The sequence below is a fragment of the Mesocricetus auratus genome, unplaced genomic scaffold (assembly GCF_017639785.1).
Source record: "Mesocricetus auratus isolate SY011 unplaced genomic scaffold, BCM_Maur_2.0 Super-Scaffold_100004, whole genome shotgun sequence".
In the NCBI taxonomy this organism is placed as follows: Eukaryota; Metazoa; Chordata; class Mammalia; order Rodentia; family Cricetidae; genus Mesocricetus; species Mesocricetus auratus.
In genome coordinates, this window is record NW_024429189.1 from 45,090,338 (window position 1) to 45,108,164 (window position 17,827).

At 41.4% G+C, this 17,827-nt stretch overlaps 1 protein-coding gene across 14 annotated transcripts in view; it reads left to right on the top strand.

Annotated features, from left to right (window-relative positions):
- Window positions 1–17,827, top strand: part of Osbpl6 (oxysterol binding protein like 6) — a 182,363-nt gene that overhangs the window by 99,846 nt on the left and 64,690 nt on the right. For 13 of the 14 annotated variants that reach the window (XM_040745635.1, XM_040745634.1, XM_040745640.1 and 10 more), the window contains one exon: window positions 7,112–7,360. In XM_040745635.1, coding sequence (XP_040601569.1) covers window positions 7,259–7,360 — 102 coding nt within the window. In that variant the 5' untranslated portion in view covers window positions 7,112–7,258. Of the gene's footprint in view, window positions 1–7,111; window positions 7,361–9,110; window positions 9,177–17,827 lie in introns of those variants that run through there. The other variant, XM_040745638.1, reaches the window with a different exon arrangement.

A 17,827-nucleotide genomic window follows, 5' to 3' on the forward strand; every position in this document is an offset into this window, starting at 1 on the left:
GAATATATGTCTTTATTTTAAATTATTTAGAAAATTTTCCATTTAACATACAATTGCTGCCTTTAGAGCACTTAGTCCTGAAATGCCTTTTTTTCCAAATGGGAATAACTTTATTATAGAGATAATCTATATCCATTGTAAAAGAGAATAATCTAATCCCATTGTAAAAGAGAATAAATATTTTTTAATTGGGTGGAGGGGATTGCCTCTGTCTGTCTCATTGTATCTGTCTTTTACATGCCTCATGATTTCCTTAGCAAAAATTGTTTTAGGATTGTTCAAATTAAACTCTCCTGGAAAGGGCAAAGACTTTAGACTACCACTAGCAACCTACTGGTCATTATGTCACTTCCTTTGGGAATTTCCCCAGTCATTCTCTGTCTGTATTGTTATCATTTTTATCTTATTGATTCACAAGAGCATTTAGATATTAAAAACACTAAACCTTAGTCAAATTAACATTTTTCCAAGTGTTTCGGGAAGTGGGGGCTCAAATACCATTATTAATAAGTTATTATCTACTCCAGTATGGTTAATGTTTGTCTAAAACTTTTTCCTAATGTTTTTATGGGTTTTCTTTTACCTTTAAAAGTTTAAGGCTTTTGCGGTACATTTGGCTCAAAGTAAGATATTAAGCTTTTTTTTTCTGATAGCTTTGTAGCTCATTGAAAATATTCTCACTGATTTTGTTGTTGCTGCTGTTGGTAGATTCTCTGCTTTGTTCCGCTGCTGTGTCTGCATTTCCAAGGACGCTAAGTAGCTTGAATGTACAGTAGAGTAGGATTATAAACGTTTTATAATGTTTAGCTCAGTATAAGAATGAATCCAAATACGAAATCCAGATTTTGTCTTTATTCTTCTTTTCCCTACTTTCTTGATTCCCCACCCACGAAGTTTGAAAGCCGTGAGCTGAGAATGTAGCTCAGGTGTGAGCAAAGCCCTGGATTCCATTCCCAGCACCTGCACCTCCATAGCAAACACACATGTGAAGGCTGCACACAGCGTGTGGCCTAGATGTGCTGTAAGACATCCCTCACCTTCCTTGTGAGCACATGCCCGAGTTGTGCTCTGTGTCAGTGATCACACCTATGTGTATGTGCACAATGGCTGTGTTCACAGGCTGCAGCCACAGCCAGCTGTCTCGCCTGTACCCAAAGACTAACCCCCTTTAGGTAGCTACTTTCTGGCCTCACTTGCATCGTTCGTACAAAGAGGAATATAGAAGCATTACTCATGCTGATGCCGAGGCAGTTAGCTGAATTATGTTTACAGCGCTCAGGACAATGCTGAACGCATGGAAAACGCAAGGTGATAATAGCTGCTTCTGCAAATCTATGTATGCATTCAAGAGGAGTTGTTCCTGGAGGTCCTGTATCACTTTATGGCAAGTTTTATGTCTTTATGGTTTGTCTTGTTTTGGAGAGGTTTTTCTTATGTTTTTGAGGCTGGGTGAGTCTAATTATAGCCTAGGATACCCTGGAACTCATTGTATAGCCATCCTCCTGCCTCTTTAGTATTTGGAGTAGAGGTGTGAGCCACCATACCCTGCTTTGAAATATGTCTTTTAAACGTTCCCCCTACTCCCCCTTCCCTCTCCCAGGCCCGGCAATACCGGGTATTGAACCAAGGGCCCCATGCATGCTAGACAAACACTCTACCACTGAGCTACAGTGTCAGCCATTGACTTAAATCTTTACCCAGAAAATATTCCTTAATTCCCAGCAATGCTTGTTTGAATTTCTGTGTGTGTGTGTGTGTGTGTGTGTGTGTGTGTCTGTGGGTGAGTGTGTACTGTATGTGTGTGCCTATGGAGTCCATAAGTTGATGCTGAGATGTCTTCTACAGTCACTTCTTTGTTAGAATCTCTCCCTGATCCTGAAGCTCAGGGTCACAATCATGATTGGGTTACTAAATCCCCTGGAAACTCCCCTGTCACTTCCCCTCAGCACTGGGAACAAGGCATTCACCACCATACCTGCCTTTTATGTGGACAGATCCTGGCGCATGCATGACAGATGTTTGAGCCACTGAGCAAGCTCCCCAGCCCTAATTGAGTATTTCAGATGTACAATTATGTCACAGACTGCCTGGCATTTTAAAGACATGTTACTCAGGCAACAACCAGCATAGCGTTTTACTTTGGGCTTTTTGTTTGTTTGTTTTGGCAGGGGTGAGGGGATTCTCTGTTTAACCTTGACTGTTCTGACTGCTGATTTTACTCTTACTTTGTTGTTATGCTGGATTTATAGGCGTGGGGGATGCGTTTTGTTTATGCATTTCTACAAAAATGCCACCAACATATAAAGATTAAGCCTTATATTTTCTAGGAGCTTTTAGTATTGGGAATGGATTCTAAATGAATGGAATACTTTGAGTCCACGAGGATGATTCTAGAATATTTTACTTTGACTTAATAATCTTAGTTGTTATAAATTGTGACAATAATTTCCCAATTCCTTGGTATATTTATTTTTATCTGTTTACAGTTCTCTCTCCTTTCATTGGTTAGTCAGCACACTTTTTTGTTGTTAATTCAAAGAAATAACTCTTAGATTTGTTAATTGAACTATTTTAAAATATTCAGTTATGTATTTATTCACTAGATGTCTCTTCTAATTTTGTGAGTCTATAAATGCAGGCTGTTTGCCTTCATTCTTCCATGTGTAGTAGTGTGAATGGTGAAGGACACGCATGGAGAAGTCAGGCTGTCAGACAGACAGACAGAGACAGAGGAGCCTGGAGGTGGAGCAGAGGGTTGAGTGCTGAGGGTTTTGACTTTTATCTGTTTCCAAATAGTCTTTAATACCATTTAAAGTTTCTTCAACCTAAGACATGCTTAGAAAAGGGTGCTTTCAAAACCCTTCCTTGCTCTGACCTTTCAATTCATTGAATTGCTTCTCACAGCGCAATCTAAAGTCACTAATTTCATTGGGGTCCTATTTTGAGTTATTTTCCTGCTAAAGTGTGATCAGACTTTTATATTTGGAAATATTTGGGTGTCACTCATTTTAGTCACTGCTCAGGATCATTTTTATCTGTGGATCCAGATAGTGGCCTCTTGTTCCTGTTAGCTCCCATTCACTGTTGTGTCCTTGGCCTTTTTCTGTTTGCAAGATGACTTCAGTTTTGTCTATCTGTTTGTTTGCCTTTCTTTCCTTTCTCCAGGCATCTCTTAGCCTTTTATTCATCCTGTGTATTTCTTTTCTTAGTAACCTACTCTAATATTTCTTCCTTTTATTGAAAATAGATTTTTTTTCTCAGATAATGTATATCCTGATTATGGTTTCCCTCCCTCTACTCCCGATTCTTCCCCACACCCCCTCCCATTGCCTGGGTCTACCCTGTCTCTCATTAGAAAACAAGCAGGCTTTTACGGGGTAATAATAAGTACAATAAGATAAACTTCTTCCCTGAAGAACCGTGCTGTACTGTGTTAGCATCACTTTAATTACTGAATCCTAATTCTGATGTCATTAATAGTTTCAAGTGCTTAACTCGGTCAATCCCATCGTCTCCAAACTGGTCTGAGCTCTGTCCAAGACACCATTTTTCTGTTTTGTTGTTGTTGTTTTGTTTGTTTTCAAGACAGGGTTTCTCTGTGTAGGCTTGGCTGTCTTGGAACTCACTCTGTAGACCAGGCTGGCCTTGAACGCTTGCCTCTGCCTCCCGAGTGCTGGGATTAAAGGCATGTGCCACCACTGCTCAGCAACAGCATTTTTCTTGTTTGGGAAAACACGTGTGTTCTAGAGCTACCTTGCTTATTCTAGATAGATTTTCTAATTTCTTTGTGTATATGGATTTTATTTCCACAAAGGGAATACTTTTTCACAGATATTTGAGATCTCCCTTCCTTCCTTCCTCCCTCCCTCCCTCCCTCTTTCTCTCTCCCTCCCTCCCTCCCTCTCTCTCTCTCTCTCTCTCTCTCTCTCTCACACACACACACACACACACTTTGGTTTTCTTTCCTTTGTGTAAATTCTAATCTTTCCCAGTAGATTATTAGTGCCAACTATATTTGGTTCACACTAAAATTTGCCATTTAAAATTCACTGTGCTGAAATTTGGTTTGGTTTGAGCCTGTGCTGGTTTTGAATTAATTCAGCTTCAACAACTAAAGATCACCCTTATTGATGTTCTTGGTTCTATTTTAACCAAGACAGAATAACAGGAACACTCAGTGGTATGCTGTTTGAAATCAATATATCATGCAAGCTTTTCATATTTTCCTTTATTTTTATAATGTCTTACACTAGTCTGCTGAGATTTCTCCCATGGAACTGATTTCATGGGCCACTCATCTGAGTGGGGCCATTTGACTTCTTTCGAACAATACATTTGAGTGGAAGTGACTCAACAGCTGAGAACTAACCTGTGCCTCTGTCAAGCTTCCTTGCTTCCCTTCATGGCTTTGCCAGTGTGGAGTACAGGGATTCTTGGTACCTCTATACTCAGCCTGAAGGATGAATGAATCAACAGGCAATGAGCCCTTCTTTAAGCCCGCAGGGCTTGGAGCTTATTCATACAGCATCACAACTTAGCTCGGAGACCTTGCCTTTCAAATGCTTTTTCTGGTCACATATCTCTGATGTTGCCTATAAACAGTAAGTTCCAGAAGTGTCCCCTAATTTGGTCCCTGGATCATATATCTGAATTGTACTTCATTCAGTGTAAGTAAATGCAAATGTTGCAGCAGTTCACAATACTTGTGCTCCTACTGATAGGAGGGGCAAAATGAGAGAAAAATTAGTTTTTCTGCTCTTATGTTACTGTTATTTTCAGACATTTTTTTCTTGTTGACTATAGTAATTGTATTGGTGATGACTTTAAAATGTATGGTCTTGGGTTACTGCACTGTTTAGGCAATTTCTGAAAATGTGCTTCAGCGGAGATAGAATAAATTTTCCTTGGGTCATAGTTAATCTTACACTCTAGGAATAAAGAATACATAGGCTCAAACTTTGAAAAGAAATTAAAATTCCTTTTGTAATGCATTAAAAACAAAGCAGGTAATCCAGTGTTTGATGCCTGGCTAGGATGAGATGTAAAAATCATTTGAATTGCTATGGATATTTGAAATGCTTTTGTTGTGGAACAGTTTCTGCCCAATTGAATAGTCTATACTCAAGAGACGTTCTCTAAGATTCAGGAAGTAACTGAAACTTATAAGACTCAGGAAGTTCCTAGAACTTACACAATTCACAAGGCTCCTCTTCATGGTTATATAAGCAGTAGCATTTGTGGGGGACAAGGGACTCTCCCACCAGCCAAGCTGCCCACAAGCCATACAGAGAGCTGGAGGGATCGAGCTTTCATGAACCGTCACCCATGCTAGGATGGGTTTTTAAGTGATGCAGTTGTTTTGGGTTGTTCATTTTCCTGTATGTAACCCCTCACCCGTACTCCTGTAAGTAACCCCAATAAACTCAGTGCTTCACTAAGTTGAACTTTGATCTGTCGTTGGTTCACTATCTGAGGTGAGTTGTCTCAATGTCCCAGGAAAAGTCACACACCTTTTGTTTAAAAACACAAGAGACTCCAAATTTATAGATAGATAACAACAACAATAAACTCAAAATTTGGTTCTGGGATGCATTTCATTCTTTATACATTGTTTTCTTTCTTTTAACGGTTTTCAGTGTATTCATACTGTAATAAGACTGAACATGGATGGGCCTTGTTCATCATGTTCATCATGAACAAGTTACCCTGAAAATATCATACTAAATTAAAATAAGATTAGCATTAATACTAGAGAAGACAAATGAAGACAGTGCAGTTAGATGTACAGAGGGGACGGGGATCGAGGGGAAGAGGAAGAGAAGGAAGGAGAAAGAGGTGGGGATAGGAGGGAGGGAGGGAGGTTGTGTGTCAGAGACTAACAGAGGGCCTGAAACTTGGATTGCGTTTCCTTCTGAGTAGACAGTGGTTTAATAAGTTGGCCATTTCAGCACCATCCCATGGGGGCATTTGAACACATCACTAAGCTGTCAGCCTTCTGGCTCAAGTGTCAGTGTCTACTCATAAAACATCTTGGACAAGAAAACAAAGCACTTTGAGTCAAAGATCTAAATAGCACTCTCACTTTTCTGCTCTCAGGTACTAGGGCTTGGCTTCAGAGTCTGTATTTGCACTTCCTAGATTGCCTTTGTTGAACAGAGTAGATGGTCGTCTGCAGGTGTTGACTGCCATTTGCCAGTCAAAGCCGAAGCCTTACTCAACAAATGAGCTTTTGGCTCTTTGAATTTATGACTTACAAAGGCTAGTTTTGCTTTAAGGTCTAGTCTTCCAGTTTGGATAATATGCAGTTTATTTTTTATTTTTTAAAGATTTTTTAAGACTTATTTTTATGGATATGGATGTTTTACCTGCCATGTATGTCTATGCATCATGTGTATGCCTGGTCCCCTTGTGGGTCAGAAGAAGGAGCTGGATCCCCCCCAGAGCAGGAGTTACAGGATGTAAGCCACCATGTGGGAGCTGGGAATTGTACTTGGGTCCTCTGGGAGAACAGCCAGTGCTCTTTAACTGTTGAGCCATTTCTCCAGCTCAGCTAAGCAGTTTTCATTTTAATATAATAGCAGGGGATTTAAAATCCCAAGAAGGGATTACAAGCTTCAGTCATTTAGAATATCCAGGTTTACAAGTTCATTAAAGTTCTCTTGATTATTGAGATTGTTCTTTTTAAATTAATAATTAATTCATTAATTTTTTTTGGTGTTCAGAGTGAACCCAGAGCCTTGCCCACTCTTGACAAATCTTCTACCACTGAGTTACCTGCCCAGTCCAAGGGATTGCTGTTTCAAATCTTGTCTGTAACTGGGTGGTCATTACAATCCTAATGAACACATTCAAGTTCATGTACTATGTTAACATAATGTTAGAAAGTCTAAGAAATATAACCATAGAGTTATATAAAATTTCCTTACACCTACAGAAATTTTGGAATTCATATATAGGAATCATAACTTGTGCCTCCAACTTAGATGTCTCTGAGCTCCAGACAGCTTCTAAGTGTGTGTGTTCTTTCCTTTGTTAATACAAATTAATTTTCCCCTGAATATAATGAATTCTCTTTCTTTTTAAGTGACATGAGACTTTGTTTTGTTTTTAGGCGGCTTGGACACCTCAGTAGTGGTTCGCGCTTTCCTGGTCCAGTCAGATTGATGCGAGATGGACTAAAGCAAACCGTCTGGTTCTTTGGGAGTTGGAAGGAGGATTGGGATGGTCTCACGTGCACATCCCTAGAGTAATTGCAGCAATGAGTTCAGACGAGAAGGGCATATCCCCCGCTCATAAAACATCCACTCCGACCCATAGAAGTGCCTCATCTTCAACATCCTCCCAGAGGGAAAGCAGGCAGGTAGGAGAAGGTTCTCAGTGCATTTTATCATTTTCTGCAAACAGAACCCGGTTTGGATAGCCTGGGATTGCTAACTGAATCTGAATGTTTGTTGTGAAGGCCTTTATGTTACAGGTTACCCCCTTGTTTAGTGTGAAACTGTTACACTGGCTTCTCTTTGTTTTTGTTTGTTTGTTTTTTGAGGGTTCAGACAGCAGAATGGAGCAGGGTTCCTCCGGGAAGCCTGGTGTTCTCACCGTGGACACCAGGACTGTGATGTTCGGGTCCCTCTTCTTCAGCAAGGTGCAAAAGAACCCATGAGCCCCCCAGGAGACTTTTTGTAAGACCAACAGTGCCCTACAAGCCATAACCTCTGCAAGGTTCCTTGAGACCTAGTCACTGTCAGACTCAAGAGTTAGGAGGCAAAAGAAATTGTAGTGTACGGGAACGTTGAGCAGCAAGGACTGAACAGTTTTCAAAGGCAGCAGAGGAAGTACAGCGTCAGAGCTTATTTATGGTACAATGCACCCATTGTCCCATTTGATCCACTTCTGTAAAGCTATTTTTGTTTGCAGTTGCTGCATTTGTATTTGGGGGACCGCTCTGCCACCATGGTAATATGGGGATCTATCATATAAATGCTGCCATAGACACAACAGCGGTGTTTCAGCCAGCGTAGACAGGAGTCATGGTTTTCCATAGTATGTGTCTTATGATAGTAATTTGGTTGTTTAAGTGGAAATTTACAAGAAGACTGTCAACTTTTTTATGGGAATTTTCCTTTGGGTGAGTGTTATTTAGTGAATAGTCTTGCAAGGTCCCTCACATCTCTGTTCCACTCCCATTAATTTAAATGTATCAGTTTGGTGTGTCCCCGTCCATCCCCCGTCCCCCCCCCCCCCCACATACAGAATCTCACAGTTCTAGATGGCCTGGAACTGACTGTGTAGCCATGCTGGTCTCAAGCTTTCAGCAATTCTCTTGTGTCAGGTCAGCCTCCAAGTGCTGCAATTATAGGTGTTATTCATGGTGCCAGGCTGTGCATGAGCTATTAATAATTCATTGCATGTGCATCTTTAAGTGGACAAGTCAGATATGGACCCACAGCAGTGGGAATGCATTTCTTTGGGTACTTTGGAGAGAACCCTCAACCTCAAGCCCTCCCAGCATACCCTTGTCACTCAGAACAAAAAATTCCAGGAAGGTCTGTCCAAACTGGTGATTTCTTATGTGTTTATTTTCTCAGATCCTAGTGCAGATATTCCTACTACAGGGTCTCGGGGAAGTTTTTCATGCTGGTGCCTTTTGTTACAGTGTTCAAAAGGATACCCATACACTATCTTGGCAGTATCCCTGCTGTTATTTAATGACAAAATCTGATTACCAGATGTATTATTTAGTGCAATGCACTTGTAGATTTTCAGAGTCTCAGTGCTGTGAAGGAAGCACTTGGTGTTAAATAACTACCGCGTGCTGAGATGTTCCCTAAGTTGGCAAAACCTGCCTCTCTGTTCTCACCCACTGTGGGTTCTCCATTTTATCCCTTGCTCTGCGCATTTAAACTGAGGAAGTGTAAGCCGCATGGCCTTCCTGGTTGCTAAGGAGCAGGAAGGCATTGACCCAGCTCACCCTGGAGATCTGTGGTAAATAAAAAAAGACTGATGACTGCTATAGCAACAGCTGTCATGCCTTGTTGATCTGCCTGCTGCACCTGAGCACTAGGCCCCACATACGAATGACAGGGACACTGGAGACCCTGGCCTGCTGCAGGCAGCCTGGAGGTAGAATGGATGACTCCTGTCCGGGTTGTGAGTGGAAGTCCAGTGATGGGAAGAGGGTGTGTAAACCGACCATGAAATGTAGATAACAGACATCATGCAAGTACTATTCTGTTTGTATGTTTGCTTGTTTGTTTTGGGACAGAGTCTCACTGTGTATGTAGCACGTGCCTTTAATCTCAACACTCTGGAGACTGAGGCAGGCCGAACCAAGACCAGCCTAGGCTTCATCATGAGCTCCAGGCTAGCTAAGGCTGCATGGCTATTATTTTTTAGGGAGACAATTTATTTTTGTCCTGGTGTATCGCAGCAGGTGGAAACACTCCCAAAGACTTTCTCCTCTGTTTCCTTCTTGACCGTTCTTTTGTGTCTGTTCATCTCTCTCAAAAAGGAGAAGGGAAATAAGGGAATAAAGATCATCCATTTTCCCCCTCACCTCCATCACTACCTAAAACGTGGAATAAATGTAGATAACTTGGACGTTTGGCATATGTTGTGATGGGATGTAGTACTTTTATATGCATCTGTGTAGTACAAAGGCACAGAGAAAGTGTGATAAATTAGCCTTCATTCCATCTCTTCCCCTGATTGACAGGCATCTATACAGGTACTGCCATGATGCACACTATCTTTCTCCTAATCACATAAGTGAAGGATCAAGCACACAGCGGAGAACGAGGTAGTATTTTAATGCCCCTTATTTGCTTGTTGCTCACAGGTTCTAGGTGCACAGTGCTGATGAGCTCCCTAAACATTTCTGCTTAGATATCCCTCTCTCTGACTGTGATAAAAGCAATATGTGTAAGCCAGTTTGTTATCAGAGAACCATTCTCGGTGTCTGCTCTGCGTCTTTCTCCTTGGCTTCACCCTAGATCAACTCTGTAGATCACCTTCTTCCTCTAGAACATCATCTCCTTTTGTTCCCACTGTCAGCTCCCCAGCACAGACTCTCATCACCTTTTTCCCAGGTCCTTGTGAGGACTCTTGCCTCACCTGTGCCTTGTGTAGGGAACAGGACATCATCATTTCAAAACCCCTGAATATGGCAGTCAGGAAATGTTTCAGAGGCCTCCTGTTCCCTACACAAGGAAAGCCAGATTTCCATATGGGTTGGGTGTCCAGTGAAGACATAGTTTTGTCCAGCCCCATTTCACAATATGGACATTGTGTGTTGTGATTCCTAAGTCGGGTCCCATCTGTATCGCTTCCTCCTCGTCCCTGAGTGGAATCCTACCCCAGCCTCCACCACCTCCACTTCTAATGCTTTCTGAAGATCAAGGATGGCTCGTTTGAGGCTCTCACTGGCCATTCAAAACCACATTCCTCGTTTACCGACCTTGTCAAAGAGCTTTTGGAAAATGGTTGGCATTTTTATGTTGTTTGCTCTGTTGATCTATGAGTTGATCTTCTACATTGCATTGTAAATTTTTCTAAACAGAGGGTATTTTTTGAAGACTTACAACACAACTAGTCCTGTCTTTTTATTGCAAATTTTCCATGCCAGATCTATTTGCCCTCTTCTTTCTTCCTCATGGATCAATAAGACAGAGAACGTCTGTGCATAGTAGCACTTGGCTGTCTTCCCTGTCTCTAAGTGGTGTAGCACAGCAGACGAAAGACAGAAGACGGGGGCATGGCGTGACTTGGTACCTTGGATTTTACTGTTTCTTCACCCAATGATAGGGTTAAGGGTCCACTTAGTCCTTAACGAGTTCAAAGGCTTTAGTGCCTGCTCTACTAGAAGTTTTCCTTGACTCTGGTACAAGATGTTAGAACACCTAACATAATTGCCTATGTGTATGATCGGCCGCACCTCACAGCTTCACTACATAAACGTGCCGTGAAACTCCCAGAGGGGTAGCAAAGGAGTTGATTAGGCTTTCTCATAAGCCAGCATTCCACAAACAAAGCTTGTCCCTTGAAGTGTATGGAAATGAAAGTTTTCTTAGTAAGGTAGTTGAGAGAAATGGTAAACAACATTTCTTTGGTTCTGTATACCAATTAAGATTATTGATAAGTTCTGAAGCAAAACCTCTGGTTAATCAAACACTTCTAGAATTTAGTACATTCTGAAACTTCTTTTTTCTAATACTTGACTATTAAAATATCCAGATTTTTCTTACATTTATAAACTGGAAGATGTAGGGATACTGTGCCCCGATCCAAATGGCAACACGGATTGTCTCAGTAGTGGCTTCTAGTTTAGATGGGGGCATTTTCTCCCTGATCAGCCACACAGTCTTTGTCTGTCAATTATTCTCATATTTATTTTATATGGACTGCCTGGCTCCTGAAAGATCTGAATTTGCGAACTTTGATCCCGGATGTCAGTAGGCCTGTGGCAGTAATATTTAACTTACTCAGGAAGATGTGCTTCAATGCTAATAGATCTTAAGGTATCTTATAACGAATTTATTATCCTCCTCTCAACACTGTGTCTTTCCAGTTTCCCTCTTAGTAAAAGGCAATTTTCATGTCTATGGATGCATCCCAAGATTCCTGGTAATATCCTTGGTTTATCTTTGCCTTCCATTTTGCTTCTGACCAACAGAGACCCCTGTGGATTTCCCTTTACCTGACCTGATAGTTGCCTTCTACCTCTTCCCCTTCCGTTCTGGTCTCAGCCACCATGGTTCCTCATCTGGAATGTTGCCATAGTTTCCTACTTGGTCTTCCAGCTTCTACCCTCGCCTGTCAGTCACACAGGGCATTCTTTACAGGATAATCAGAGTGTTTCCTTCAAAATCCTAGGTAGATTGAACTCTTCTCTATCAAGCCCTCCAGGACATCCATATGACACTGAGTTGCTGAGCATTGACTATGGGGCCACTTACAGTCTGGATCTGCCTAACTCTCTGACCCTGTCTCTTACCACATTGCATTTCTTTCGATTCTCTAAGATGTTCCAAATGTGTTCTTACTATGTTCTTTCTCTGAGGTTATTATGTACTTTAGTCTCCTTGGTCTAAGCTTTCCTCCAGCCATGTCTGACTGTCTCACACACTTGGCTCATTTTTTAACTGTCCCTTCATTGGGTAGTCTGTTCGGCCCTACTCTACATGTCCTTATGATTCACTGCCCCTGAAGCTGGTTTTATTGTTCTCAAAACATTAATCACCTTTGGTGTGTTGGGTGTTGGTTATATATTTATCTGTTTATATTGTATCCTTTTGTTCTAGTCTCTGCTACTGGAGTACAAGCCCCATGAACACAAGGATATTCAGCAGTGTCCCCCGGTCCCTCGTATAGTCTTGTGCATAGGCTGTAATCAGGATACATTTGAAGGAAGGTGGGACTAAGGAGTTGGGACGAGAGAAGGTTGTAAGGCAGACTTCAGAGGCTTGTGTAGCTGTGGGAAAGGATCATGACATTGATATGACAGCAAGGATAGAAAACAATAGTTGAATGTTTTCAGTCTGAGAAGAACAGATGTTGAGGGGAGAAGGCTAGTCCAAGCATTGCAGAGAGAAGTGGAAGGAACCAGGCTCTTCTGACTGCCCCTTAGAATGGATGTGGGGGAGGAGTGAGTAGGGAAGGCTTGTGAAGGAAGTGTTGCCAGACAAAAATAGAGGTAAGGAAAAACAGAGGTAGGAACATTTTGACTGATGTTCAGAGTATTAGTGGGAATGAGAGGTAACTATTGACATTCAGACTTACTGTTTCCCACTCAATCCTCATACTCATTTTACGGTGAATTTACACAATAATTTTACTAAGCTTGTGACCCACTGATTGCTTTTTGTTTGTTTGCCCCCACCGCTTTTGCAACTACTTATGCTTATGTATTTTAGAGATTTTGTTTTTAGATATAATACAACATGCTCAAGGCTTCCCTGTAAGGACAGTTTATACAGTTGTAGGAGCAGGCTCAGCGTGTGCCCTATTTAGTGCTATTGATTATATTTATTTGTGCCATGATCAAGACATTTCAGGAAACCATATGTCATGGCTGTAACAATACTGGGTCAGAGTGCATCATTTCCCTAATGCTGTCTCCTGTGAGTGAACTGTCACAGCTCCTCAGGTTAGATCTGTCAATCTTGAAGTGAATTAATTATTTTTTGTTCTGGTTTGTTTTTGTTTTTGTTTTTTTTTGAGACAGAATTTCTCTGTGTAACTGTCGACTGTCCTGGAACTCACTCTGTAGACCAAGCTGGCCACAAACTCACTGAGATCCACCTGCCTCTGCCTCCCAAGTGCTGGGATTATAGGCGTACACCACCACAGCCCAGCCTGAATTAGTCATTTTTGTTTAGTGAAAAAAAATCAAAGAAAAATGCCTGCAGTTATGTATAACGCAAAGTTAGTTGAAGCTCAGAGATCATAAATAAGGGAAAATGTAAATTAGTCATAAGTTAGTAATTGGTCTTCTTTCCAGTTTGATCATTTATATTCAATATCATGATCAACCCTTAATAGTTATAGATTTGTTGTGTAAATGTAGTACTTGTGTGTGTGTGCGTGCACGCATGCGCATGCCCACATATACTCGCATCCCCTCACGATGTATGTTTGTAGATATATGTATGAATATGTTTTCATGTTTGTGTGCATGTGAACTTTCTTATGGAGGTCAGGGATCAATGTTGAGTGCTTCCTTCATGGTTGTCCATCTCATTTTTTGAGGCAGGGTCTCTCACTGAACTCAAAGCTCATTGGTTGGCTAGACTAGCTGCCCAATGAGCTTCAGGGATCCGCTTTTGCCTCTGCTCTCCCACCACTGGGACTGCAGATGCATGCTGCTACAACTGGGTTTTCCTACTGGAGGTCTAGATTGAGAACCGAGATTCTCATGACAAGCAGCTGATCAACCAGGCTATCTCCCAAGTCTTTATAGTAATTAACTTTTGTTGCTGCTAAAACAAAATCTTTACAAAGACAAGGTAAGGAGAAGGGGGCAGAGTCTGTCGTGGGGAGATACATCAGTGGGAGTATGAGGTCACCGGTCACATTGCGTCCAGTCAGGAAGTAGATCTTCCTTCTTCAGGTCGTCCTCTGGACACCCCCTCCTCACAGGCATGCCAGAGACATGTTCTGTTGGTGAATCTAGGTCCAGTCAAATTGACAGTGAAGACTAGCCGTCACATATGACCATCCAAAATTTTCCTGTGTGTTAGCAAGAGCAGTCTATTTCAAAACCAGCCATAACCCTTTCAGTTGTGCCCACTGGTGAAGAGTGGGGTCATTCCCAGCAATGATCAGGTACTGGTATAACAGTTGACAGTAGACTCTGTTCTATTGTCACTTCAGCATCTGTAGCCCATGCGAAAGGCTCCTAGAACTAAATGTCTATACTTGGTGTACTGGGCTTTCATAATAAGTTTTCTTCTTGGACAGACAGTGGTAAACACATCTCCCAGTGTACCTATGATTGAACTGACATATGTCTCTTCTGGCTAACTCCCTGGAGCATCTTCAGTGAGATGACTGGGGTTCTACTTTAAAATAGACCATACTTCTTTAATGAATATGAAACGTGTTTCTGTCTTTGAGTTGTGCCAAATATAATGTTATCTCAAACTTTAAAAAGTATTCTAATTTTGAAACATTTAACATTTGTGTTTATGTGGGTGGGTGCATGCATGTGTGTACTGTTGAGGCCAGAGATCCACCTCAGATGTTCAACCTCAGATGTTTTCCCATGCAGCCAAACATGTTGATTTTTGAGACAGGATCTCTCATTGGAACCCGGGGCTTGCTGATTAGGCTAGCTGGCTGGCCAGTGAGCCCCAGGGATCTGCCAATCTCTGCTTCCCAGCAGTAAGATACCAGCACACACTCTCCTGATCAGCTTCTTATGCAGGTGTTGGAGAACCAATCACAGGCCACTAACACGCTGTGCAGCAAATGCTTTGCCAAGTAAGCCATCTCCAGGCCCAAGTGGTCTACTTTTGAGAGGAAATACACAACTATTTCCAATTTTATACCTAATCTTCAGTTTAAACCACTTCGAGTCTTCTCCATGGGTAGCAGTATTAACATGAATTCTTGCATCTCTGTAGAATCCAGTGGCCCCACAGATGTGCAGGTATAAAGATCCCAAACCTGATTTGAAAATCTGCACTGTCCTCTCTGGAGTGATCATAAAGGCTGAATCTTTAGTGTTCAATGTTAATCAATTCTTGACTTTATTCCAATTTAAATTTAGCCTTTTGGGGATTTCAGGTTTTGTGTGGAGTTCACTTTTCAGGATTTGAGACCAGCATCAATAAGAAAGTAATATCTCTGTCTGTGACCACACTGTCCTGAATATGCCAGTGTCTTCTCATCTCGGAAGTTTAAGAGGGGTCGCTCCTTGTTAGCATTTGGTTGGTGAGGTAGGTTGGTGGATGTATTTCCTTTGTGACAGTTGATACTCTACCCAAGTTTTGATTTAAGCACCTTTTGTGAGTTGGACATTCTGAAAATCCCCAGTGTTAAGCAGAGTTTCTGAGTAGATAGAATACCAGCAGCAGCAGCTAATACGTCATGAGCGCTCACTGTGGAAGGCTGACCATGTGTGCCTTTTCCAAAGAACTAAAATATAGCTCTATAGCCCAGAGCTAGTGCATGATGAAGACAGGGTTTGCTCTCTGGATGCCTGCTTCTCCAGGCCCTGTTCTGGTCACTGCACTGTTTGATCGATCTGTTTACTGCACAGTCAGGCTGGACATCCAAGGGAAAGGCCTTCTGGGTACTTAGAGAAGAACTCTGTATAGCAGGGTCTGTCAGTCACTTCTGGGTTAGTATTGCCCCCTCATGTTTTCCCATGAGCATCGGTGCTCATGTCCATATGCTCTTGGGCCTAGTAAACGGTAAATGCGATGGGTGCCATGGAGCATAGCTGTCCTAGTGTTGCTTGCTGACGTGCCTGTATTTTTATTGCATATATTGGCTGTGGAATGCCAAGGTTTTAATCATTTGTTTGTTTGCTGCAAGCTGCAGTTAGCCTTTTTTCCCATTAGAAGTGATGAGCAACACCCCCCACCAGCCTTCTCATTGTCAACACCACTTGGAGATCCCCTCCACTGTCATTTGCTGTTTACAGCACACATTCAGTGCATGTGACAAGTGCCGAAACTGAGACCATTGGGAAGAAATTTGACACCTGGCATTTAGCCACTCATTACCCACAAATGGTGCAGAAATCCTCATTAGTGGGAAAGAGTCTGCTGCTGTTCCTGGGGTGCCTGCAGAGCTGGCTGGTTCACTAGGCCTGCCTTCACCCGTTTTCATGCAGCCCGAGCTTGCTAGTTTTGAATAGCATTTTTACAGCAGCAAATGTCTGTCAGATTCAAGCTTAACACAGCTTGTTAGATTCATAGGCAGAACACCAAATAGATGGTGTTAGTGAATCCCAGAGGGCCCCGCACTGTAGACGGTTGGAAAGGCCCTAGAAGTCTGTCATTCCCCGGAGTCTATTACTCCTCTAGGGTTTGGAAGTCAGAATATACTTTGAGGTGTTTCATTAGGAGTATTAAGACTCTAAGTCTATAAAACTTTTATTTTGTTTAAGGAACAAATGTAAAACTTTAACCTCCGTCACCCACTCTGCACTGTACCTGTCTAGGTTACAAACACTGTGCAGATATCACCCACCCTCCACCAAGCATGGGATCTAGTTCACATCCCAAGGGCAAGACTGACTTCGAATCCTAACTATGGGCTGATTTTGTAACTTCCATCATAGCCAGCACTGGTGAGACTTTATGGACACCCATGCTCTTCACACTGCTGCCACTGCCACGCGTGTGCATTGACTTTATGGTCCTTTAATAAGGTCATATTAGAGGACCAGTAATTTAGCTTCTAAACAATATATCTTAATAAAACAGCAAAAGTTACATAAGAGAGACAATGATCTAAATATACTGTATTGATATATGAAATTACCAAAGATTGTACACTACTTTTCAGTCTATATACCTATGAATAATTGTGCACAAAATGATTATCAAAGCACTTTATATCAGTGAAGAATTAGAAAGTGTTCAGATGAGGAAGCAGATAAACAGTCTTCATAGCCATCCAGTGAAGTCTTACACAGCTATTAAAAAATTTTTTTTTGAAGAATATCTAATGCTTTGGGTAAGTTAACTGAAAAAGCAGCTAATTAAACTGAAATACAGTATAATTCCAATTTTGGTTTTAATAATTGTACATGCAATAAAAAAAGTATGCCAAAGTATCTGAAAGATGCTGTTGCTTAACATGGGTGTTTTTCAGTTCTGTTTTCCCTTTGTTTTTTTTTATAGCAACTATATACAGGGTTTCTCTATCATTAAACTGTCAGCTTTTTTGATAATCATGTTATAAGCCTTCGCAACATAAATTTAACCCTGAAGTTAAATGAAGATGAAAGGCACACCCTGTGGAAAATAGGGGGCACTTTTCTAAACACAGTGAAGCATGAGCTGGGCCAGCTTCCATCCCTTTATTACCTGTAGTTTATCCCCTGGTTATGCAATCATACCTGATCAGGAACTAAGACGATATCTATATTACAACAACTGCTTGTTCTTTCTTCAGCAAATATTTATAGTACATGTAGACATATCATACATATACACAGTCTGACTTCATAAGGATGACTAGAATAATCCAGCTGTGCCTGTAATATATGTATATAAACCTTAAAAGATTAGAGAGTTTTTTCTTATACAGTTAGCAAAATCATGTGAGTAACTATTAGACTGAAAACCTTTTCTGAATTCTGGGTAACTGTGGCAAT